Source organism: Thunnus thynnus, chromosome 3, assembly GCF_963924715.1.
Source record: "Thunnus thynnus chromosome 3, fThuThy2.1, whole genome shotgun sequence".
In the NCBI taxonomy this organism is placed as follows: domain Eukaryota; kingdom Metazoa; phylum Chordata; class Actinopteri; order Scombriformes; family Scombridae; genus Thunnus; species Thunnus thynnus.
Genome location: NC_089519.1, coordinates 6,817,405 through 6,843,045, shown reverse-complemented (window position 1 = coordinate 6,843,045; position 25,641 = coordinate 6,817,405). Strand labels below are relative to the sequence as shown.

The following is a 25,641-nucleotide window of genomic DNA, read 5'->3' as shown; positions in this document are numbered from 1 at the left end:
CAGAAAGTCACATAGTGGAGGAGGGGCCAAACCATTTAAAATTTTGAATACTAGGCACAAATTTGAGAATAATCTAAAATTCTCAAAGCTCAGTAACCTACAGTGATGGAAATGCATTGGCTTTTTGTCCAGAGTTTTTAGAGTTTGTTTGTTTAAGGACTCAAGAGGTTTTATGGTACTTTATGGTTTTAACTGTTTTTTTTAAACATGTTTCTTGAAGTTCAAATTTGGATCCAGTGTCACGCCAAGGTATTTAAAATCAGTAACTATGTCAATCTTTTCACCTTTGATGAGAATATCAGCGTTAGGAGGTTTTACCATGGTTTTAGAGAAAAACATGCCTTTTGTCTTGTTTACATTTAGACTCATTTAGACTTTCCAATGCAAATGTTAGCTTAGCAGCAACCAATGCAGCTGCTTTTGCATGTGTGTACACAATGGTGTCATCTGCACACATTTGTAGTTCTACATCATGACACTGCTGAGGGAGATCATTAATATATAGGCTAAATAACAAGGGACCTAACACGGACCTTTGTGGAACACCCATTGTGCACTTCATGTTACTGGACAGTGCGTTCCAAACTTTAACACATTGTATCGTATTAGATAAATATGAAGACATCCGTGTCAGTGCTCTAGATGAGAAGTCAAATTTAGAGAGTTTCGATATTAAAACGTCATGATTGACTGTGTCAAATGCTTTACGCACCACCTACTCCTTCTATGTCCTGATTTAATTTGCCCAATTAAGTGCAAGGTTTGTGCAAAGTTTCGGTGGAATGATTTGCTCTAAAGCCAAATTGCATGCAATGTAGACCAAAATTGCTTGTATTAAGAAATGTTGTCAGTTGTTTAATGACAACTTTCTCAGCAACCTTTGAGAGTACTGGTAGTATACTTATTGGTATGTAGTTACTGGCTTCAAGGCAGTGTCCAGATTTAAAAATAGGTGTGACAATGGCACATTTCCAGTCATCAGGAAAGAAGCTGTGTTTAAAAGACAAGTTAATTAAATGAGCAATAGGGGGAGTTAAAATGTCTTTGTGTGATTTAACAAACATTGTGTCAAATTGGAAAGCATCTCTACTTTTGGAGCTTTTTAAGGAGCTGATGATTTTGTTAACTTGTAACTCATTAGACTCTACCAGCTCAAAAACCTGGCCTGTAGCATCTATAGGAGCAATATCCAGTTTCCTTTTCGTACATTTTTTTCCCTAACTCATATACAAATTCAAGAAAAGAGAGGACAGAAGTAACAATAAGATGGTCTTCAATTAACTTTTCCTGTACTTTGAGTTTAAAATCTAAAAATTTTGTGTCACTCCTTGTGAGATTATCAATGTTTTTCTAGATTGATGTACTGTTGTCTTTTGCCTCATTCAAAATATTGAGATAAAAACGAGATTTAGCTTCTCTTAGCTCTTGGATAACTTTGTTCCTTAAACCTTCATAAATCAGCATGTCAGTGTCTCTTCTAGTTTTAATTGCCTTCCTTAGTGCAGCATCTCTACATTTCATTAGTTTCCACAAATTTTCATTAAACCACGGTAAATAGTATTTATTTTTAGTTTTTATCTGTATCCTCATATTAAATCTTTCCCTCACAGTGTTGATTCTGTGAGTAAAAGTGTCACAGCCATAGTCCAGATCATCAGAGGACAGTACATCATCCCAGTTCAAGTTATTGATTTCATTGATAAATTCTTCTCACTTAGCTCTGGGTATGCATGGAAGGATCATTGTCTTAGTTGCCGTGGTCCTAAATCTATTTTTAGTGCTGGTGTAACAGAACGTAGTTGATCCGTGATCCGTACGGATTGCCCCCCAAGGTTAGACACGCATGTGAACTGTGGATTAACTGTCATATTTAATGTCTTATTGGAGACCACCTAAACAAACTGCTGTAAGTACAAGTCATGGACAGACAACAGGAATTTTGAAGCACAACGACCAAACCAGCATGTAGCCTCTTAACATCCACCATTTTTTGGGAATTTTCACCTATTTGGTGTACCCAAATGGAAAAGCTTATAACAGAAGAACTGTGATGCCAAACTGCATGTATTAGGCTCAATTTGAAAGGTAACATCTTCTAGTTTTTGGAAATGTGCTTGTTTTGGAGGATGTTAGGAGGCTAATGGGTCCATAGTGACATCTGCAGGTATGTTTACCTGCTGTTTGATGTGCTGCAGCTGAGCAGCTAATTAGCTATCTAACTGCTAACTGCCATTAGTGGTGCACTTTTCCCCGATGAATGTTTGTTTGGTGGCTTGTTCAACAAGCTGAGCTGCAGGACAAGACGTGTGTTCATGTTTGTAAGTTATCATCAAGTTTTGATGAAATTTCATTCACTACCATGTTTAAAGGAGGAAGGTATCATGTCTCATATTGCAATTTAATTTAACAATTGAGCCTTGAATATTTTATATCTTTTAAGATTTTATTTAACGTTAAATGTTGGACATCCTGAATGTTGAGAACAAAAGTTCCATGCTGTAAGTGCTTTACAGAATGAAAGCAAAGTTTTATTTGCCCCCCCCTCAGACCACCCCACCCCCCCCCCTCGGGTCCCATTAGACTTTTCCATGATTGACAGTTTAGAAGGTTTTGAATAACGTCTGCCTTCTCACTGCAGGGCTTCATCAGCAGCAGGTTTTGTGAGAGAGACACTGGACCTCTCCACAGCCCAGTAGTGAAAAGTTATTCATTGAGACATCATGCCTTGTGTTAACAAAGTTTAGTCTGTTATGGGAGAAGAAGAAGAAAGTTGATGCTCAATCATCACCAGCACCAGAGGAGTCCCAGACACACTCAGGCACAAATCAGCATCAAAGTTCTGCAGCGCTCCAGGTGTCACTGGTCCAGGATTTAGTAGAACATCTCCGGACAGCAGGAGCAGCATGAAGAGGAGACCTGCTATTCTCCAAAACGGGGTGGCAGATGACCGGTCCACTGGATTGGTGATTCACTCTGGTACCTTGGCTTGTCCGTGCCGCAGGACAAAAGAATAGATTGTAAAATATCTCAGTACGTTATGATGAAAACTCACTGTAGGAGCATCAACTGGCCATTAGCCAGCATTTGTCCCAAGCTCAATCACTCGGTGTCCCAGCTGTTTTCCATCAGTGTTGATTGCTCTTGCCAGACAGACATGTACAGGCAATACAGCAATGAGTACCAACAGTAGTCCAAAAAGCACACCATGAAACACAGCCCAGGTGTTTTTGCTGATGAAACACTGCTTTGAACTTGACGCAGTTTTTGACAGGCATGCTCTGTGGTACGATTAATGGCCTTGGGGAACAGTCCTATGTAGCAATCCCATCCAGGATCCCGGTGGCCAAGGGTAGAAGCTCCTCTTAAGCCCCTCAGTACCAGCCCGGTGCACCCGGAACCTCCTCTCGACTTCAGCGGGGAGAAAAGGCCGCCATCCGGGCGGTTAGGAACCCCAGAAGATCCATGTGGCCAGGGCCGTTTCCTTCGATGTTGAGATTGATGTACAAATGGTCTTCCTTGATGTTTAATCTGATGTTAACATTTGAAAACCTGGACTGGCCTGGTAGCAGAGTCAGCATGGGGGCGAGTTGACCATCTATCCATCCTGAGTGACCCCCAGTCATATGTCATCACTTCTTGAGTCCAGGGTGCATAGAGAGGCTCCAGCATGCATGGATTACATTACCAGCAAGGATCCTTTGAGTTTTCTTCTTGTTTTCAAAAAATAACTCTTCTGTTAGCTTCTTTGGTGCTGTATCTCCTTTGGAATATTGGTAACAGCAGGTAGCAGATAGCAGTTGACAGCTAGATAGTTGTTTTGATTTGAAAAATATATCCAAAGATGATGTTGATGACAAGAGTCATTTCTGAAGATTATTTTGCAAAATGTTCCACTTTTTTGGGTTCAAGGATCAGGAGCTCACTCCCAGTGCAGCCACTCCTCCAGAATCCTCATACATCCTTCATTTGGAGATTGAGTTTGATTGGTAGATTGGATTGGAGGAGAAAGTAAAAGGTGTTTTGACTATTCGTTTTGTAATAGTTCCTATTCTACCTCTCTCCTGTTTTATTTGATTGTGGGCTTAAAATACGTCCTTCTCTTGTGGTTTTAGGTATCTGTTTGATGAAAAGGTGAATGGGACAGCCTTTGTGGTGTTTGGGATTGTGCAGGGTGATCAAAAGAACAGCTTTCCCAGCTCTCTTCAGAGAGTGCCGGTGAGTGCATACTAACATTTTTGCCATATCTGTCTGTCAATTTCTTTGTGTCTAATTTCTCATATGCACAAGCATATAAACTCAAATCTGGCCTTTACCAGTGCTACAAAATCTGCAAGACTGCAGAACATGAAAAATGTCTGGGATTTTACTGTTGTCCATATGTCAGTTATAATTGTTATATTCAGAGAGAGGTATTCATGTTCAGAATTAAGCCAGATTAACATAAGAATCTATGCACCCAACAAAATTCCTATCAACTGTCCACTGACTGTATTTCAAGATGCATTTCTGTATTATGTCACATTAGGTCAAGAAAGGTCATGGACAGGCCATATTGAAGAGAGAGCACATCACACAGACCTTCTCAGACATCAATGAGCTGGTGGGGAAGTCCATATATGTAGCTGTCAGTGTGCTGACAGAGAGCGGTAAGAAAGAGAGACTATGTTTCTGCCTGTTCAGTACGTTTGATCATGTGGGAATCATATGACTTAGCAGCACAACAGGGTTCAAATTAACCATCAGTAACGTCTAAAATTTCCAACACAAGAAAGAGAAAGAAAGAAAATAAAAATACCATATCAGGATAAGTATGTCAGAAATTGAATGGATTTACATTGTTTCTGTATCAATTAATCATGAATGAAGCAAAAATGTGTAAAAATACTTTTTGTGTGCATGTGTTTGTGTTTCTGCATCATCTCACAGGTAGTGAAATGGTGGAGGCAGAGTTGAGAGGCATCCAGATTGTCACATCACCTTACACCATCCACTTCAAGAAAACACCCAAATATTTCAAACCAGGAATGCCCTTTGTTGTTATGGTATATAATTCTACTTTAAATAAACCCTTTCCAGAAAACATTTCACTGCTGAAATACAGTCACTGTTTGAGCCCAACTTTCATACCATCAATTATTGTTTTCTTTCTTATTTTTTTTTCAAAAGCCACATGCTGTTTAATGCTTCCTTAATATCCATACAACTGATTGGTGCAATACGTCAATCTGTCATGGATCATTATGATACAAAGCAGATCATTACACAGTAGAAATTCATACATAAACACACAGGGTCACTATATATTAAGTCCTAATACTTAGTGCCCAGCTTGTGCAGTTTGCAGCCAAAGTAATCTAATAGCATCAGGTTACCATTAATAATATACCTTTTAATAACATAGTTAGATCTTTTCTGATTGTTCAGCTGTTTGTGTCTTGGATGGCAGGTTGAAGTTCTGAATCCTGATGAGACTCCAGCACAAGGTGTTGCTGTGATGGTCGACCAAGGCCAGGGGCAAGGCGACACTGCATCCAATGGCATGGCCAAGTTTAATGTCAATACAGCGGAAGGGGATGAGAATCTGGAGATCACCGTAAGTCTCCAAAATGTTTTGAAAGTCTTTACGCTTTTGCTTTACAGCCAGGTTTGGCAAATGGAAGCTTAAACCCACAACTTTTGAGCTAAAAGGAGAACGAATATTAGGTTCACATTCGTCAGGTGGCCAGAAATGTAACTCCAAATGAAGGCTAATGTGGTTCTGTTTCTGCTGGACATGAAAGTTGACCACTATTATCATCATTATCATCATTGTAAATTTATAAGCCAGTAATACAGCATGTGGAGGCTGTGTATGTTGATGTTTTTCTGCCCCTTGGTGGCAAAAGTCATTGGGGAGATGACAGACAAAAAGCCAGGCACAGGTTTGTGAAGTTAGTGGTGTTCTTAATACTCGTTGAGTTGTAGTTTCAGTTGATGCTGGATGTCAGTTTAAAGTGCCTTAACTCAAGTGAGAAAAAGAAACAGTTTTTATTTAACACAATTAAATGGCAAGATTTAAAACAGCCCTCAAATAGGACAAAGCCGTATCGTTTGCAAGCTCAAAAACTTTGAATTTGGATTTTCTGTTCTGTCAACTGATGTTTATCTAAGGGTACAAATCTTTTTGTTATTTCTTTAATTGATTTTACTTTTTCTAGGCTGAGGTACACTAGTCAAGGACAATATTGGATAGGATAGACCTGAGACTTTTCATGTGCATATATTTATTTAACTGTGTGTGTATACTTACTTATGTGTGTGTTTGATTGCAGATAAAGACCAACGATCCTCGTATTCCACCTGAAAGGCAAGCATCAGCCACCATGGTAGCTCTCCCATATAGTACCAAAAACAATAACTACATCCACATAGGTAAGAAACATCCTGAAACAACATGAGGTTTTAAAAGAAGATGTGGATGGCAGTGGCAGTGCTGCCTAAGTGCCAAGATATCTTCCGTGTCTAGCAATAATCACAAAATGTAATTTTTGTAGAGGTGGATACAGCTGAGATGGAATTAGGGAAAACCTTGAAAATCAACCTCATCCGCAGCAAGCACCAAAACCGAGATAAGGACATCACACACCTGGTGAGAAATGTTTAGCACCTGTGCATGTGTGTGTGTTTGTGCACATGCTTGAGTGTTTGTGTCTTGTGCAAATATGTACACACATGTTGGCTGAGTGCTGATGTTCAAATCTGTGCCCTCAGATCCTGAGCAGAGGTCAGCTGGTGAACCATGGCCGTCACGAGTCAAAAGGACGAATAATGATTTCCCTGTTATTTCCCATCACCAAAGAGATGCTGCCATCATTCCGCATCATAGCCTTCTACCATACAGATGACAATGAAGTGGTATCAGACTCTGTTTGGGTGGATGTCAAGGACACCTGCATGGGCTCGGTGAGGCACACAACACTGAAGTAGTTAAACTAATGAAGTGGACAAAAAAACCCACCCACAGTCAAGCTGATTTAAGTTCTAGGATATATTTTTATGTAACTGCTTTAACAAATGCAAATCTGCATGTTTCCTTCATTGTCCTTCTCTTCACATCCAGCTGAAGCTGGAATCAGATTCACCATTCTTTGAGCCTCGCAAGACGTTTGGTCTGAAGGTCACAGGAGACCCAGGGGCCATAGTGGGACTGGTGGCAGTTGACAAAGGCGTCTACGTCCTAAACAACAAGCACCGCCTCACCCAGAAAAAGGCAATTTCTTTATTCTATCTGTATTTTCCAACCTATTTGAAATGGGATTCATCGCAAAATCTAGGTTTAAGACATAAATAACTTGTACACATGTTCCCTTTTCAGTATTTCTAAAGTACAGATAAAAAATAGATACAAAGTGTACAAGTGTGTTAGTCTGTGCTTTCAAATAATATCCAATAGGATGACATTGTCATGCAGCAGATTTTTGGCATGCACTTTGTCATGTGAGTTTACTGATATGTCCGTTTAATTTAACCCTTGTGTGTTTGTATTTTGCTGCTTAGGTGTGGGACCAAGTAGAGAAGTACGACACAGGCTGCACACCAGGTGGAGGGAAGGACAGCATGAGTGTGTTCTACGATGCTGGGCTGTTATTCGAGTCCAGCTCCGCTTCTGGGACCCCCTACAGAGAAGGTGATACTACTTAATATATAGTCTCATTGTTTACCCTCCTCCTTCTTATCTCATTCATCCATTCCCAACCAAACCCAGCTTGGATGTGGTCAGAAATGCGTACCTTTAGCCACACCCAAGAGTGATGTCATTGGGTCATTGAGTATACCTGTGCATCACTGCAGCAAGAGAAGAAGTTAAACCACTAGAGGTCAGCAAAGACATGATTTTCAGGTGGTGTTAAGTTGCTCTTTACATGGTTGGTTCACCCAAATTACATTATATTTCCCTTTTGTGGTATGTGATTGATTTCACTTTATTGTTGAAATCAAGAAGTTAAACTACTGGAGGTCAGCCAAGATAGATGGTTTCAGGGACTCTGAAGTAAGTTTTTTTTTTTTTTAATTGTCATTTTTTAATGCTCTCAGCACAACTAACAACGTTTGCAAAACAATAGGCGACAGATATCTTAAGCTCCAAAACTACCTGCCAAATACCACTAGGGTAAGTGAGAAAATATGTTTTATGTAATTCTGGTGAACCACAGTTTTTGGGATATTTCCATGTTGACTTCAACAGTCAGCCACTGATCATGGTCCTCTGTTTTGTTACGGGTGTCAAAAAATTTGCTTTACCAGTATTTGCTCATAAAGCATTTATATTACGTTTTATTATATAACAGTCCAACAAATGATATATGCAATTGTAGATTCATTGTTCTCACACCCACACCTGTCCCTTTGTCTAACCAGCTAAATGACCTCACTCTGATTTTAATAGCATCACGTCACAGACACCATGCAGAACTCAAGTCTACATTTAACCTTGTTGGGATCCTTTAAAGATTTAGTTTGTGTTGCATTTCCAGAATTGAAATGTCCAGCCCCCAGCAGGAGGAGACGAGCCACTACTATAACGGATGTCACGACCAGCTTAGGTAAGAACCACAGCTGAAACTACCCAATAAACACATATCCAGTCCCGTGTGCCACACTGCTTGGACTCTCCAAAATGTTTGTAGTTACAAACAATATTTGTCTTTGCAATTCTGTCTATCAATAGAAAGATAGAAACACAATTCATATTTCTATTTTCCCTACTTTCAAATGTATTTAAATGTTAAATAACTGTCCAGTTGTACCTCACCCCTCTTCTTGCTCTCTATACCTTCTCACCTCTGCTTCTCCTGCTTCTTTACAGTAAAGCTATTTAACGAAGCCCTGCAACGTGACTGTTGTTTGGATGGCATGAGGGACACCCCCCTCTCATACACCTGTGAGGTGCGCAGCGAGTACATCACTGACGGTACAGCCTGTGTCGAGGCCTTCATACACTGCTGCAAGGAGCTGGAAAGACAGCGAGCTGAGATGAAGCATGACAGCCTCATATTGGCTCGCAGTAAGAGACAGGGACGAGGGATGGGAGAAAAGCCCTGGGTGGTTACTTTCCATGGTTATAGAGAAAGTTAGAAAACAATCAGTGTCTCCCAGTGGAAATAACAACCGTTTTAAATCTATTCATCAGGTGAGGAAGATGACAGTTACATGGACAGCAATGACATTGTTACACGCACCAATTTCCCTGAAAGTTGGCTGTGGATAGAAATCAATCTGCCTGCTTGCCCTCCAAATAAACCTAATTGGTGAGTCAACTGACATCTATAAACACATACAAATATACTGATAACTAATTTCATGACACCACTTGAATTTAAAATGACCTTTTACCTGTCAACCTGATTACACTTTTCTATGTTTCAGCAACCCAACAGTCTATGAGAGAGATGTCCCTTTGAAAGACTCAATCACAACCTGGGAATTCACTGGCATTAGTCTGTCAAGAACCAATGGTGAGGATTCAGTGACTAAAATCTGTCTTGTGCTTTAATTGTGCCTCTTTAACCTTAAAGCCAAAAGCCCACTATTGTACTGTCTCTCCATCCCTCACACTTATTTTCTTCTTCTCTCATCCCTTGTTTGGTTGTGTTTCTTTTAATCCCTCCCATCTTTAAGGAATCTGTGTTGGCGATCCGTTAGAGGTAATTGTCCGGAAGGATTTCTTCATTGATCTCAGGCTGCCTTACTCTGCTGTGCGTGGAGAGCAGATAGAAGTTAAGGCAATTCTCCACAACTACAGCCGAGACCCTCTGACAGTAAGTCTATGTTACTCTGCTCCGGTGTTTCAGGACATTCAGCAAGCCAATGAGACCATGATATTTTTCTGGAGAGTTTGCAAACAGAAGAGCAAAAACAGTAGTAAATATTGGACTGATATAAATTATGTGGCAAAAAGAGAAATAATAAATGAAAATAAAGCAAGAAGCAATCCTTTCTCCAGTCTTTGATAGTTGTGATGTCTCACTGCAATATTTACTGTGTGCCTTTCCATTCTTTAGATCAAATTGATCTTTTAGGAAACAGTTTAAAAAATGACATTTTCTTCAAATGGGGACGGAATCATTAACTGACTTAAACTAATACTCATTATTATTTTTAATATATGAGCAAATCCCTATTTAAAGGTACAGTGTGTAGAATTTAGTGGCATCTAGCGGCATGAATTTGGCACAAACAGAATATAATATTCATAAGTATGTTTTAATCAGTGTATAATCACCTGAAAATAAGGATCGTTGTGTTTTTGTTACCTTAGAATGAGCCCTTTATAGCTACATAGGGAGTGGGTCTCCTTCCGCAGTAGCCTGGAACGGACAAACCAAACACTGGCTCTAGAGAGGGCCTTTTGCACAAATTTTGTGGCCACCATAAGTTCTCCTACACGCTTGGAGGGGGGATTCAGTTGGTTGCAATCTGCAACCTCACCACTAGATGACTAAATCCTACACACTGGTCCTTTAAAACTGAAATAATGTTGCTGTTATTCTATAGATAATGACACTCAGTGGCTGAAATTGTCAAAAGTGACAAAATTATGTGTAGACGCTCAGAAGAATCAACATACAGTATTTCATCAGAATCTGCTACTCAGGGAGAGGATCTTCATCTTAAATCAACTGCACATACCTCAGTTTCTTTCTCCATCTTTGTCTTGTTTTCAAGGTGCGTGTGGATCTGATTGAAGCAGAGCATGTGTGCAGTTCAGCCTCTAAGCGTGGAAAGTATCGTCAGGAGGTTAAAGTTTGGCCCAAAACAACACAATCTGTACCCTTTATCATTATTCCCATGAAGGCAGGAGAATACCCAATTGAAGTCAAAGCAGCTGTTAAAGACGTATATGTCAGTGATGGAATCAAGAAGATGCTGCGGGTGGTGGTAAGAGGCTTTCAACCAGTTACAATCAGTTTGTACAGTTGCCCTATTTAGCCACTTGATTGAAATCAAAGTCATGTTATTTATTGTCATTAAAGGGAAACACTCATCTTTTGGGGCTTAACTTTGATGCATGTTTAGAAGACTCTTGTTTTCTGTATATCAGTCTTTTTAAATGCAACTGAAAATAAGAAAAACAGACTAAGAAAGATAGAACAATAATTGAACAAGGAAGCCAGATTGTATTTTCCTACACACCAGCTTATAAAGTTTACTCAAAAATATTTTCTCTGATGTTTGTCCTGTTGTTTTTCCAGCCTGAAGGCGTACTGGTTAAATCTAAAAAAAGTATAACTCTGGACCTTAAAGGTTTGTGTGATGAGTTTACCCATTAAATGGCTGCAGTATAGGAGCAACAAAGTAATTTAGTAATATCATTTCGTTTTCTTCACTTGGTAATTAATCCTCCAACTTGACCATGGTGCGTCCCTTTAGGTGGTAAACAAGAAGAAATTATGAACAGTACAATTCCTAAGAAGGATTTGGTTCCAGACACACCTACTAGCACACAGATCTCTGTGACAGGTGAGATATAATGTTGTATGGGCAAACAAAAAACTGCACTGGTGTAAACTGTTACTGTTGTTGCTTCTCATTGGCAATGACTTCACTGGTTGTTTGTTTGGTTGTTTCTTCCAGTTGATCTATAATGTTATGGTTTCTGTGTGTGTGTGTGTGCATGCAGGGAGAGAGCAAGTAAGTGAACTGGTGGAGAGCGCCATTAGTGGGACGTCAATGGGTAGTCTGATCTACCAGCCCACAGGCTGTGGAGAGCAGAACATGATCCACATGACCCTGCCTGTCATTGCAACCACATATTTGGACAAAACCAACCAGTGGGAAACCATTGGCCTTCAGAAACGTGGCGAAGCTCTGCAACACATCAAAACCGGTAGGCACACATAGATACAACAATTAGCACAAAAACCCCTATGTGTCAGATTTTTAAATTTCTGACTTGGGCAGAAGTGATATCAAAAAAGACAGTGGTAGACAGCAATGCATGCTGCTCCTGCCCCACAGATCCTGGCCAGGAACATTCAGAATATGGGTTGAATACAACACAGACTATAGCAGTTTTCACTAGGATTGTCTTACTTTTTTACAAAAACAACAATGCCATCAAAATTATTTGAAAGATGCTATAAATTGAAGAAAAAAAATGACCATATACACTCTAAACGGGGATCACACTTTAACAAGACTTCTCAAATTGTCATACATTGGATAAGATTAATTGAATGGCAGTCAGTGAAAAGGTTGTGGGTTTTGTTTGTGTCCAGGCTACCAGAGGCAGCTGAATTACCGTAAGACGGATGGTTCTTTTGCTGTTTTCGAACAAAGCAAAAGTAGCACGTGGTGAGGCATCAAAACATTCATAATCACATATATAAATGTTTGCTCATCCTCCTTAACTGAGATTCCAACTTTGTGAGGATGGGTGTATTTCATGCGAAAATAAATTTAACTAAACTTTTACACCCTCTCCTCTCCTCTCTAAGGCTGACAGCATATGTTGCCAAGGTTTTTGCCATGGCCAGCAGTCTGGTGACCGTGAAAAGAGATGATGTCTGTGACGCTGTCACGTTTCTAATTCTCAATGCACAACAACCTGATGGCCTGTTTAGAGAAGTTGGAATAGTGATCCATGGAGAGATGATTGTGCGTGCAATGATTTCAGTTACATCAGTCTTTAATTGATGCTAAAAAATAGCTACTGAGACAAAAACAATCACATCACTATGATCTTACAGTATATGAACAAAGAGATGTTTATGCTGTTGATATTGATGATGGTTCTGACAACTGTGTGTCTGTGTGTGTAGGGTGATGTGAGTGGCACAGATTCAGATGCCTCCATGACGGCCTTCTGCCTCATTGCTATGCAGGAGTCACGCACACTATGTTCTGACATGGTTAATGTGAGTACCTCACCTGCAAACATCTTTTTCCCTCACCAGTTTTATTTTTTCATTCACTGACTCCAAATTAATGATGAGCGAAATCAAGCTTTCTGCAGTCACTGAATGTCGCGGGTTCGCTTTCAATGATGGCTCAGACGACGAGAAACTTCAGCGTGGTGATTTTTTTATTCACACCAAGTTCCCAAACAAGAGTGGCAAAAATATTTACAGTGCAGAAGTGGAAAAAACCCAATAACAAAAAAAAGTATTCACAAGACAGGTTTCACACTGGCAGCTGGTCACCCACATTGTTACTTGGCCGAGACCAAAAACCCAACAACCCTAAATGAGCAGAGCTCTCTTTATATATTCTTAGCCCCTCCCCAGGGCAAACCAATTAACAAATTATAGCGTCCTACAGTCAAATTTGACAACACAACAAACATAAATTCAAAAATCAATGATATGCTTCGCATAAAGGAAAAATGGCACTAATCGCCCTCCATACAGCTATGGCCAAATACCCCCAAACCAGAATAAATCATAAAATATCAGTCCATTCAATGTTGATGGTATGGTCCACGGTCACATGACCTTCTTAAGCGCGCCACCAAGCGCTATTTGTTGTGTGTCCAGGATGTGCCTCAGTTTGGCCCATGCCAAACAAACAAGGGGCTGCAGCAGCAGGTAAATGTGTATGTGTGTGTGTCGCGTCAGCGCCGAGTGTGCACCCTCGAACGCCTATCGTGAAGAAAAGAGTTCGGACAGTGGGGAAAAGTTTGTGGAAGTGCAGGACCGCGGGACACAAGTGCGGGCCTGCAAGGAACAGTTTTAACCGGAGCATGGCTCCGCAGGAACAGTGGGCGCACCGGCGCTCTCTCTTACGGCCAAGAGAGAGAGAAACGCACGCCGGTTAGAGCATGACGGAGCGTTCACGGGCGCCCCGTCACACTGAACCACCATTAAGCAATTGACCGCTAGCTAATCCCTGCTCCCCTAGTTACTGTTACTGCTTTCCATTCTTGCATGGCACATATGTGGTTTACAATACTCAGTGTAGCACAAATTTTAATCATGTTTCCAGAAAATTGGCTAAAGAAGATGAGAATGCATGCCTTAATGCATGTTTTCATCAACTACTGTTGACTTCAAATGTTAGGAATCGGGCACATCAATACAAAGTTACTGGTGCTAATTCTCCAGTCTGGTGCTATGAAACCATTGCAGAAGATGAGGGTGCAACAAGCTGACGTAACTGAAAGAACGCTAGTCAAACCTCAAACAATGGAAAACCATGTGGAAATGTGATGGACATATTACATTTATATTTGTCTCATGTATTAATCTGAGGAACGGTATAGTCTCCTCATCTGTCTACATGGTATTTGTAGTTTCTTCAATGAAGCAGAAGCTTAAATGACATTTAAGTCACATGCTTCAGGTTTCTATTGTACTTTGTTGCATTTTGATTTTATCAATATACCATCTTTTCCACCTCAGCCAAATGTAAAAACTCTTTTTCAAAATTTCAGGGTTTTTTTATGCACACATTGAAAATGTACAACAGGTGGATAATGCACTTAATGGTAACAGTGACAGATTGAAAATTTGCAGAAAGTTTTAAATATGAGACAGAAGTAGATAAAAGCAGGCAAAAGCATTTCTAGCCAGTGACCATCAGTTTTGCAAGCTAGCAAATTTATCAGCTGAGGCAAAGTAGATAATTAATCTAACGTTTGCTGTAGAGCTAGTTAGTCCAAGTTTCATAAAGTTGCTTTCAAACAAACAACATTGATGTTCTGTGTTTTGAGTCAGCAGGGCAGAATGCAGCCACAATGGCTCCCAGCTGCCTTTGATCCTTCCAACCTGTAGGCTACACCACAGGCTACTAATATCAACCAACTGTATAGGTGTACCATTCAGGAAACTCTGATGCCAGTAAAATCAACTCCTGTATTGTTTCCCAATGCTCTTCCTTAACTGTGGTTTCTGTGGTTGCTATGGTCACATGGCAAGCCATGGCAGCAAGTTGGAAAAGCTGAACCATAATGAACTCTAACTCTGTAGAAGAATAGGTACTCTAATAGAATAAGTACCCAGCAGTTAAAAAGTAACTACAGTTTAAGTTCTTTATAAGTACCTAAGTTGTTGCCCCCTTATTTCATAGCGTCACATCTTGTTCCCCTGTACCTATGTATATGTATTGGTATGCACTGTACTGGTACACCATTAGTAAAAAAGGTTACACTGTAACTACGGAGTAATTAAGCTGTACATTGTGGACTGTAATCTAAAGTGTCACCAAAGTTACCAAAGATCTGTGCACATTCAAAAGGGGCGGCAGCTGCCCTTCCTCTCCTTGTCGCTCCAGCCTTGGCAACACATCACTTTTACACTGAAATCAAAGGAGGCGGCAGCAACAACTACTTGCTGTCTGAAGGCACCTTTAAAAAAATAGTAAAATCAGACTTATTTTGTTGCAACATAACTGTGTAACAGTGTTTCACTTTTAACAGGACTAGAGAAATTCCTTTGTGGATACGGAATAACTTGTGTTTGTTGTGTAAAATATTCTGGGGTTGCTGGAATGTGACTAGCGTTAGCCTAACATCATGTTTCCAGGTTTGAATTAGTTAATTATGTGCTCTTTGGCCATAAAAGTAAGTATCTGTTGCCACTGTAGATAGTACTGTAGACAGACATGCAAACAATTGCAACTTACAATAGAGCAGATAAACACACACTCCTCATTCTTTTTCTCTTGTGTTTATGCATAACATCATTACCCCACACCCCAACAGTAACCAACTCAGTAACTCAGTAACTAGGCTCAGTATGGCTCATAAGGCAAAGAAGACGGTAAGAGAGGGAACAATCCAGACTTGTCTCAGGTTCAAATACTGCTCTAACATACAGAGTGGATATTGAAAATGAATGAGTTGCTGTCTTCTCCCCCATTTTAAAGCCTTTTGTGTTCATTTTTACTGTCTGCCTGTTCTCCCATTCTCTTCTTCCTCCCTCCTTCATCTTCTCTTACTGTCCAGAGTCTGCCAAGCAGTATAGACAAAGCTGTTGCCTACCTGGAAAAGCATCTGCCTAGCCTCACCAACCCATATGCTGTTGCCATGACATCATATGCCCTGGCCAATGAAGGCAAACTGAACCGGCAGATCCTCTACTCCCATAAATTTGTTTCTCCAGGTGTTGTCACACAACAATATTGTTAATCATATTCAGAAACAGCATCTATAGATGGACATTGACATGGCCAAAATAATCTGATGATTTTACTTTATCACAGACACAGGAATATCAGTATCAGTGAATACATTAGACAATAAAAACTGCAGTAGAGAAATACCAACAATATATCTGAGCTAATTAAGAAACAGTATCTCATTTACATGGATTGTCCACCAGAACAACTGTTATTTTTCAACATTGTTCAAGACATTCAAAAGCAGTGGTGGAAGAAGTATTCAGATCCTAGAAATACTGTTGTCTAAAAATATTCCATTACATGTAATAGTCCTGAGTTAAAAATGTTATTTAAGTAAAAGTACAGAAGTATTATCAGCTAAATACACTTCAACTATCAAAAGTAAAAGTATCCATAATGCAGACTGGCTTCTTTTAGAGTGTTATATTTTATTGGTAGCCTATATTATACTGTTTGTTTTTATCACTAACAAATACATGTAAGAACATTTTAATGTTGTAGTTTATCTCTTCATAGATTAATAGTCATAGTACTGCATCATATTATATAAATGTCATCATAAAATCATATGTTTCTTTATGATAATAATAATAGTAATAAACTTTATTTCATAGCACCTTTCACACAAAGTGCATAACAAATTTTAAACAGAAAAGAGCAGACAACTGAAACAACAGTTAGAATATCAAAATATAATATTTTATGTGAAATCTTAATCTAAAAGCAGCCAGTAACTATTAGAGGCAAATAATTGTAGTGAAGTAAAATAATAATAATAATTCAATAATAAAAACAACAACATTAAGTAGAAATACAAAGTAGCATAAAATGGAAATATTCAAGTAAAGTACAAGTACCTCAAATGTGTATTTATAGACAGTACTTGAGTAAATGTACTTAGTTACAGTCCACCACTGTTCAAAAGTGTGCTGCTAGGTATGAATACAAGAATTTTGAAATTTTAATCAATCTTTTTCAGAAATGTTTGGTTATGTTAGGTGTTAATATTAAAAGACGAATATCTGATATTTTAACTTTCATATATCAATGTCAGTACTGGCCTCATCAGTCAGACTTTTTATTTAATTTTTCACAGATTAGGTTGGACATTTTAAGATTAGGGATTGGGAATTTAATAGTCGATTAAGCTTTTCACAGGTACAGCATAACAATAAAAAATATTTGTCTGTGTCTCCTTCAGATTCATCCCACTGGCCTGTTCCCAAGGGACGTGTGTACACCCTAGAAGCCACAGCTTATGCCCTTCTGGCTTTGGTCAAGGCCAAGGTGAGTAAGTCCCAGTTATGTGTGTTTCACCAGCACGTCATGTTACAGAAAACATACAAGAGAGTCATTATTCTTATTAGCTCACTTAAAGGGCAGATGGTTGGTGAAGAGAGGCATTTCTATGACTGGAAACCAAAGTCAGTGAAATATGTCTCTCAGTAATGTCAAATGTAAAAATGAAGCAGATATTATGTTTTATTGTGATTGATTGATTCTATCAGACAAGTTTCGAGTCTCAGCAAGATAACTGTCATAATAATAGGAAAAATTGATTTGGTAATCTAACAATCTATGGTAGGCTTTAGGAACTGACAGGAAATAATTTAAAGTATAACCATAACAGAATTAAGATTTAAAAAATCAAATACACAGTCAATCAAACAGATTTCAACCCTTTTCTTGCCTTCTGTTAATAAAGGCCTTTGAGGATGCCAGACCTGTTGTGAGATGGTTCAACAAACAGCAGAGAGTGGGTGGAGGCTATGGATCAACTCAGGTAACAGAGACATCTCTGTCAACCTTGATACTGTACATTCATATACCACTATTTGTGCATCAACTGCACTTTTGTTAAGTTCTTTTGCCCCCCACCCACTCTTTTTCCCTCCAGGCTACCATAATAGTGTATCAGGCCATAACTGAGTACTGGGCAAATGCACAAGAACCACAGTATAATCTGACTGTAGACATCCTAGTGCCAGGCAAGTCAAAGCCTGACCAGTTCAAATTCAACAAGGAGAACCACTATGCCACCAGAACATCTAAAGTGAGACACACACACATCATGCACAAACACACATATCATACCATCATGCATTCTGCTCTCTGTGTGTATTTCCCCCGCTGACCCGTGCGTGTGTTTGTGTCTTTATTTAAATCACAACAGTTCAATGGTATAAACCAAAATGTGGAAGTGACTGCTGTGGGCACCGGAGAAGCAACGCTGAAAGTAAGTAAAAAACAATATTTTTGTTCGGACCATCTGTTGTGTATTGATGTGTCCCTTTGGAATTCCAGATTATTTAATTTCATTTATCACAATGAATGCAATATTAAAATGCACTTTTGTCTATGTGACAGATGGTGTCACTGTATTACGCTCTGCCTAAAGAAAAGGAGAGTGACTGTCAACAGTTTAACCTGTCTGTGCAGCTCCTCCCAGGTAATTCTGTCTCTTCCACTTTATATATTAGTCTTTATTTGTTGCTTTTTGTGTTCCTTAAGTTTTTTTCTTTAATGAAAAAAACTATGTAAAATACTAATAAACTAAATACTACATCCATGTTTGCTCCTCCAGAGAAAATGGAACATGATGAGAAGATATACAAGCTGAAAATAGAAGTTTTGTGAGTACAATCAAGACGTAACACTGACTTGTGTCTCAGCAACATGGCTTTATACAGAACATTTTCTAACAAGCTATGGTCCTTCATTATTTCCCTCTTCCCTGCTCTTTCTGTTGCTCTCCTTTGTCGCTCACCTGCCAGAAGCTGTGTCAGAAATTGCCTTTTTATCTAGTTTTGAACCAGTTTTATGCCATATATATTTTAATATACTTTTAGTTATTGTAGAATATCTACCCCCTGAAGACAGAACTTTGAAAAAAGGATCAGCTGGTTGACAGCTTTATCTCAATCATCACCGCCCAGGCAAAGCATATCTCCCATATGCAGTCCTCTAGCCTTATCGCCCAGGCGGCTCGATCGCTCTCCTCACTGATGTCACAACTGATCTCGGCCTCTACTACCACCCTTCCTTAGCTGCCTTAAATGCACACTGGCACTGCCCACCCAGAGAGTCCTGCAGCCGAAGCGGGTGGCCATTCCTCCGAACGAGAGCTGGTTCCGGGGGCACATATCTGGTTGAGGAGGAGCCTTGGCTGCTGTTTTTTCCAAACAGTTTATGCCACTCTGTGGACATAGGCGAGTTCAACGCTTTTGAGGCGTACATGACTAATCCTTTTTACTTTGTGTTCATTTACCGCCCACCTGGCCCAATTAATGGCTTCCTAATTGAATTTGCTAAGTTGTTATCTTCTGTGGTTGTTAGACTTGCCAAAGTTCTCATAGTCAGTGATTTCAATTTTCATGTTGATGATGCATCAGATAAATTTGCCGCTGAATTCTTAAGCACAATGCAGTTTTTAAAATTAATGCAACATGTATCAGGGCCAACCCACAATCATGGTCACACTCTTGATTTGGTTTTTATCTTGGGTCTGAATCTTAATAGCATATGCATTGATGACTTTTTTGTGTCTGACCACAAATGTATTATTTTTGATATTGTTTTCAATGCTGACACCCAATCCATCAAATGCACAACCCATTCTCACACTCTCAACAGCCATTCTGCAGACAAATTTGCCTCTGTCTTTGCAGATCTCAGTAAGGATATGGTTTTGCCTGCTCAGACCAACGATTTAGTCTGCTCCTTTAATAACCTGTTTGTCAACCCTAGATGATGTTGCTCCACTTATAAAAACAAAACAATTACATATACAGCTAACTCATCCCCTTGGATGAATGACAACATACGCTGTCTTAAAACAGAGTGCAGAAAGGTTGAGTAGAGGTGGAAAAACACTATACTTGAGGTTCATTTTATTCACATGACAGAACTACTTTCATCTTTTAATAAGAAGGTGAAAGAGGCAAGTACTGCTTATTTTTCTAATCTAATTGATTGCAACAAAAATAATCCCAGAGCTTTATTTAACGCTATCAATAGATTAGTGAACCCTGCCCCTCCACCTGTCTTTTCAAATACTGACTGTGAAATGTTTTTATCTTTTTTTGTAGACAAGGTCACCGATATAAGGTCAATATTGCCTTCTCATACCACTGAGAAGGCTGTCAAGCTCATGCTTCATTATTGTGCAAGTTTAGCCCAATATCATTGGAAGATCTCACAGCCATTGTCTCCCAAACGTGCCCCTATTCTAGCTCTCTTGATATTGTTCCAACTTTTCTTTTTAAAGATGTTTTTTCTTCATTAGGACCATACTTACTTTCCATTGTAAAAGTTAATCTCTTAGCTCTGGCTGTGTGCCTGATTATTTTAAGCATGCAATTGTTAAGTCACTCTTAAAAAAGCCAAGCCTCGACCCATTGCTGCCCAATAACTACAGACAGATATCCAAACTTCCTTTTATTTCCAAGGTCTTAGAGAAAGTAGTGTATAAACAACTTATACAGGTCCTGGAAGACAATGAAAAAGTACAGCAGTGTATCCGCCCATTAGCAGTAAATGTTAAGCAAGCCTCAAAAAACTTTGAGGATTGGAACACTTTCTGTCACATAAAGAAAGTGTTCCAATCCTGTTTCTTCCATCTAAGAAACATTGCAAAAATAAAAGCCATATTATCCTATCAAGATCTGGAAAAAAATAGTTCATGCTTTTGTGTCCTCCCGTCTTGATTATTGTAATGCACTGTTCACAACCCTGAGTCGCTCTTCTGTGTCTCGGCTCCAGTTGGTCCAAAATGCGGCTGCCAGACTGCTAACTAATACCCAACCTAGGGCACACATCACACTAGTGTTGGTCAACCTACATTGGTTACAAATAGAATGCAGAATTGATTTTAAAATTCTTTTAATTACATATAAAGCACTACACGGGCTGGCCCCACTTTATATCTCTGAATTATTGTGTCCCCAGGCCACAGTGAGATCACTGAGGTCTACTTGCCAATGCCCTGTCCTGAAAGCTAGGCTTAAGACCAAGGGTGACCATGCTTTTGCAGTTATGGCCTCCACCCTCTGGAACCATCTTCCCTTAGTGATAAAAAACGCTGAGTCAGTAGTTTTAAAAAGCTCTTAAAAACTCACCTGTTTCATAAGCACTTTATCTCGTAATGTATGATTGCTCTCTGTGTTGCTTTCATTGTTTTTATTGTTAGGGCCTGAGCCCAAAGGGCGAAGACCCTATTGTTTTTCGTGTGTTTGTTTCTTTCTTATTATTCTTTCTTTATTAACACGCCACTTCAACCCTAAATTTGACCCCCTAAACATGCTCAAAAAATCACCAAATTTGGCACGCACATCAGGTCTGGTGAAATATTTGATAAAATGTAAAAATTAAGCCCCAAAGTGCCAAAATGTGCTTGAGAGCGCCACCTATGTATCTAAAACAGCGGCCACGGCCCGTAGGAATGTCGTAGAGAGATCGAAAGAAAAACTCAATTATTCGTCTCATCAAGCCCTACAAATCATACACTGACACCCCTGACCTAAATCCAACAGGAAGTCCGCAATCTCAATTTCAAAGTAAAACTTTGTGCCAATTTTGGACCTTGAATAAACGCTATCTCCTCCTAGGGCGTTAATGGTATCGGCTTCAAACTAATACATGACTTATCACACTGTGCTGAACAAAAGTCATTAAAAACTTTGTAATAACTCAAACGGTTTAGATCTAGTAAGCCCTGAAAGTTGGAGTGCGACATCACACCTTACAATGTAAACCAATGGGGAGGCAATCTCTGGGCATGGACTTTGTGCCAAACTGGGGCATCTGACATCTAAACTATAAGTCCGACCACTTTCAAACCTGTATCAATGGATTTGTGACGAAAATTCCTACAAAAAAATGTGATTTTTATGTAGGATTTGGCCATAGTCATGGGATTTATGAGGATATTTCACAAGAAGAGTATTCTGAAATCCTTCTCTCCAGCTGAGAGGGAGAGAGAGAGAGAATGGGAGGGGGGGATGGGTAAAGTAAGACCTGTTAGCCCAAGTCTGAAAACATCTACATGCCTGTGACAGAAGGCCTTGGACTGCGCCACACTCCAGTTACTTAATGTTTCTACACATGTGACAGCAGTGTTCAATCCTTACTTTTTTTTCAAGGAGTACATGTGCTCCTAAATGGAAAAAAATTAGGAGCACACATATAACTTTAGGAGCACACTGAAAAATGTTCAAGTAACAGTTTCTTAAAGAAAACAATTACATACATATTTACAATTTACCACATACATATTTAAACTCTGTGTGTGTATGTATGTAAATCACAATTTATGATGTTTTTAGTGCTTGATTATGGCAAAAATCATAATCACAATTTTTTTGTTCAATGTTGAGATCATGATTATTTAACATGATTACTTTTTCATTTTTGCCAGTTGCCGATGTTGATATATGCACATATTTTTTCCACTTGGCTGAGGAGACTATTACACATGCAATCATATATTGTATCAATGATCAAGAAAGACTATAGCCTATATGAGCGAAGAACTTTAATGCTGAGCTACTGAACTCCAGTCTTCCTAAGTTCTTCCTTCATATCTTGTCTTTCTTGATCATAGTATGATCTATGCTTGCATGCATAATAGCCTCCTCAGCCAGCTGGTAAAAATATGTGCATATATCGGCATCGGCAATCGGCCACAATGAGTTGGTAACATCAGCATATCGGATATCGGCAAAAATCCAATGTTGTGCATCCCTAGTTAAAAGTCTTTACATTCCTAAAAATAGACTTGATGAAAATTAGGAAATTAATTTGTTTTACACACAACTCATCAAGGGTTTACAATTTACTAATTGAAATTCAAGTAAATGGGCACAAAACTTGCATGATTTTTATGACACAGGTGTGAGCAAGGCAGCCATGTCTCACCCTGCAGAAAACTAAAAATGGGGTGGCAATCTCTAGGCATGGACTTTGTGTCAAACAAATGGTTCTGATGTCTAAACTATAAGTGTGACCACTTTGAAACCTGTATCAATGGATTAGCGATGAAATTTCCTACAAAAAAATGTGATTTTTAATGTAGGATTTGGCTGAAGTCATGTGATTTATGAGGATATTTCACAAGAAGTGTGACATTCTCCTCTCCAACTGAGAGGGAGAGAGAGAATGGGGGGGGGGGGGGGGGGTTGGGGGTTGAATGGAGCTCAAGAGTTTTGTTTACTAATTGAAATTCAAGTGAATGGGCCCAAAGCATGCATAATTTTGATGCCACAGGTGTGAGCAAGGCAGCCATGTCTCACCCTGCAGAAAATTCTCATCCTCACACCGTTGAGATTTGATGTTTCACCATGACAGAGGAAGTTGCTATAACTTTATTGTAAATGCTCCAATCTGCACCAAACTTTACATGTTTGATAAGACTCTCGGCCTGAACACGTGTACATGACAATATTCCATCAGTGATGCAAACTGGCTGAATAGCGCCCCCTACGAAATTTCAGTAAAGCAGCCCCAACAGTGGGCAAAACAGTGGACAAGGAAGCGATGTTTATCTCCTTCTTGCACTGTCTGAAAACAGCCTGGGTCTGAAGACATCTACATGCCCGTCACAGAAGCCCTTCGATTGCGCCGCGGCCCGACGTGTGCAAGGGCGCGAAGGCCAGTTCAACGCTGCTTGCAGCTTTAATTGTATCTGACTTCCGCGTAGTTTTTATGGTTTATTGTTTTTATATTGATATTACGTGTTGTTAAACTTTTTTTTTTTTCTTTTTATTCTTTTTTATTTTTCTCTCAATTGTTTGCATTGTACAGCACCTTGTAACTCTGGTTTTGAAAGGCACTTTTATGAAAAAAGTTTACTTACACTCAGTTTTACCATAATTTTCAATTGCATGCAGGATGCAGAAGAAGGGCAAAATCAGCAATGATTTTTAATCGCCCTGCCCCTCGAGTCCCTGATTTATTTCTTCATTATCAACCCTCACCTCACACTTTTCTTGCTTCTTTCTCCTAATTTAAAATGTTTTTTGAAACATCTGAAATCTTTAAAGATACAGACGTGGCCAAAATTATTGGTACCCTTTCATTTTATTAAAATAATGCACCACTCACCTTGAACAGTGTTTTGATTGAGATTGAGATTGAGAACTCAACAAATATAAATACAAATTCAAATACTGGGCTCTCTGCACATCCCTACTATCACAGCATTTTGGGGTAAAACACACAGCCCAGTGTCGGAAAGCTGTATCTTAGTCGCAGGTCATGGGTCTTCCAGCAGGATAATGACTCCAAACATACATCCAAAAGCACCCAAGAGTGGATGAGAAGAAAATGTTGGACCGTTCTGAAGTGGCCTGCTATGAGTCCTGATCTTAATCCCATTGAACATCTGTGTAAAGAGCAAAAACTTGTAGTTGGGAGATGGCACCCATCAAACCTAAGACAACTGGAGCAGTTTGCTCAAGAAGAGTGGGCTGAACTACTGGTGGAGAAATGTAGAAACCTTATACAGAGTTACAGAAAGCGCTTGACTGCAGTTAAGGGTACCAATATTTTTGGCCATGTCATTTTCATTTGTTTTATTGTATTAAATAATATGTTAAGTTGTAAATCAAAAGCAAAGTTTCAGTTATATTCAATGTGAAATAAAGAATGATGGATACTATATACTTCTGTCAGTTTCACCTTAATACAGAAAAAAATAAGTTTTTTTTTTTTTTTTTTTTTAAGATGGAAGATACCAATATTTTCAGCCATGTCTGTATTTCATATTTGATTAAAAAAGCTTCCCTTCACTTTCTTTCTCTCCATCTGTTTTATTCTGTTTTTTAAAATATTCTGTCCATTTTCTGTGTTCAGGTTCAAGGACAATGGGCACGATGCAACCATGTCAATCTTGGATATTGGCTTGCTAACGGGCTTCACCGTTAACACAAAAGACCTCGAATCAGTAAGTCTTTACAGATATGCACATACCCATATAGAGATGTGTTTTATGGTCTAGAAAGTTGTGTAATCATGTTTGTGTGTATGTTTGTGTGTGTAGTTGTCCAAAGGACATGCCCGCAATATTGCAAAATATGAGATGAACACGGTCCTGTCAGAAAAAGGCTCACTCATCATCTACCTGGACAAGGCAAGGCATCAGTATTACCTCCCTCTACCCCTTTTCTCTCTGGCCTTGTTCTTTCTCTTTTTATCTCTGTCTCACCTCTGTCTTACATCTCTCCATAGGTTTCTCATGAACGTCCAGAGGAGATTGCTTTTAGGATTCATCAGAAGCTGAAAGTGGGCGTCTTACAACCAGCTGCTGTGTCTGTCTATGAATACTATAAACGTGAGTCTCAAAGACACTTATACTATATGCTGCCTCTGTGAGCTTCATGATTTTTCTTTGCTGCTGATAAATGTTCAGAGTAATTAACAGGAAGAATAAGCATACATTATTAGATTCCCAAAGTATCTTATGTTCATTTTGTGATGTGCTGCAATCAGCACAAAATATTTAGGGCCTCAGCCCCAAAGGGCGAAGACCCTATTGTATTTCATGTG

General features: G+C 39.3%; 1 protein-coding gene across 1 annotated transcript in view; it reads left to right on the top strand.

Annotated features, from left to right (window-relative positions):
• Window positions 1–25,641, top strand: part of LOC137176820 (complement C3-like) — a 40,291-nt gene that overhangs the window by 4,945 nt on the left and 9,705 nt on the right. The window contains exons 8-38 of the mRNA XM_067582778.1: window positions 4,113–4,215; window positions 4,526–4,646; window positions 4,927–5,042; window positions 5,447–5,593; window positions 6,312–6,411; window positions 6,534–6,628; window positions 6,751–6,942; window positions 7,100–7,249; window positions 7,537–7,666; window positions 8,514–8,582; window positions 8,846–9,043; window positions 9,170–9,287; window positions 9,406–9,494; window positions 9,658–9,797; window positions 10,705–10,917; window positions 11,232–11,283; window positions 11,410–11,499; window positions 11,660–11,866; window positions 12,258–12,333; window positions 12,477–12,636; window positions 12,801–12,896; window positions 15,923–16,079; window positions 17,300–17,385; window positions 17,804–17,881; window positions 17,996–18,151; window positions 18,272–18,334; window positions 18,466–18,547; window positions 18,683–18,731; window positions 24,949–25,039; window positions 25,136–25,225; window positions 25,324–25,426. Of these exons, the coding sequence (XP_067438879.1) occupies window positions 4,113–4,215; window positions 4,526–4,646; window positions 4,927–5,042; window positions 5,447–5,593; window positions 6,312–6,411; window positions 6,534–6,628; window positions 6,751–6,942; window positions 7,100–7,249; window positions 7,537–7,666; window positions 8,514–8,582; window positions 8,846–9,043; window positions 9,170–9,287; window positions 9,406–9,494; window positions 9,658–9,797; window positions 10,705–10,917; window positions 11,232–11,283; window positions 11,410–11,499; window positions 11,660–11,866; window positions 12,258–12,333; window positions 12,477–12,636; window positions 12,801–12,896; window positions 15,923–16,079; window positions 17,300–17,385; window positions 17,804–17,881; window positions 17,996–18,151; window positions 18,272–18,334; window positions 18,466–18,547; window positions 18,683–18,731; window positions 24,949–25,039; window positions 25,136–25,225; window positions 25,324–25,426 (3,617 nt within the window). The remainder of the gene's footprint in view (window positions 1–4,112; window positions 4,216–4,525; window positions 4,647–4,926; window positions 5,043–5,446; window positions 5,594–6,311; window positions 6,412–6,533; window positions 6,629–6,750; window positions 6,943–7,099; window positions 7,250–7,536; window positions 7,667–8,513; window positions 8,583–8,845; window positions 9,044–9,169; window positions 9,288–9,405; window positions 9,495–9,657; window positions 9,798–10,704; window positions 10,918–11,231; window positions 11,284–11,409; window positions 11,500–11,659; window positions 11,867–12,257; window positions 12,334–12,476; window positions 12,637–12,800; window positions 12,897–15,922; window positions 16,080–17,299; window positions 17,386–17,803; window positions 17,882–17,995; window positions 18,152–18,271; window positions 18,335–18,465; window positions 18,548–18,682; window positions 18,732–24,948; window positions 25,040–25,135; window positions 25,226–25,323; window positions 25,427–25,641) is intronic.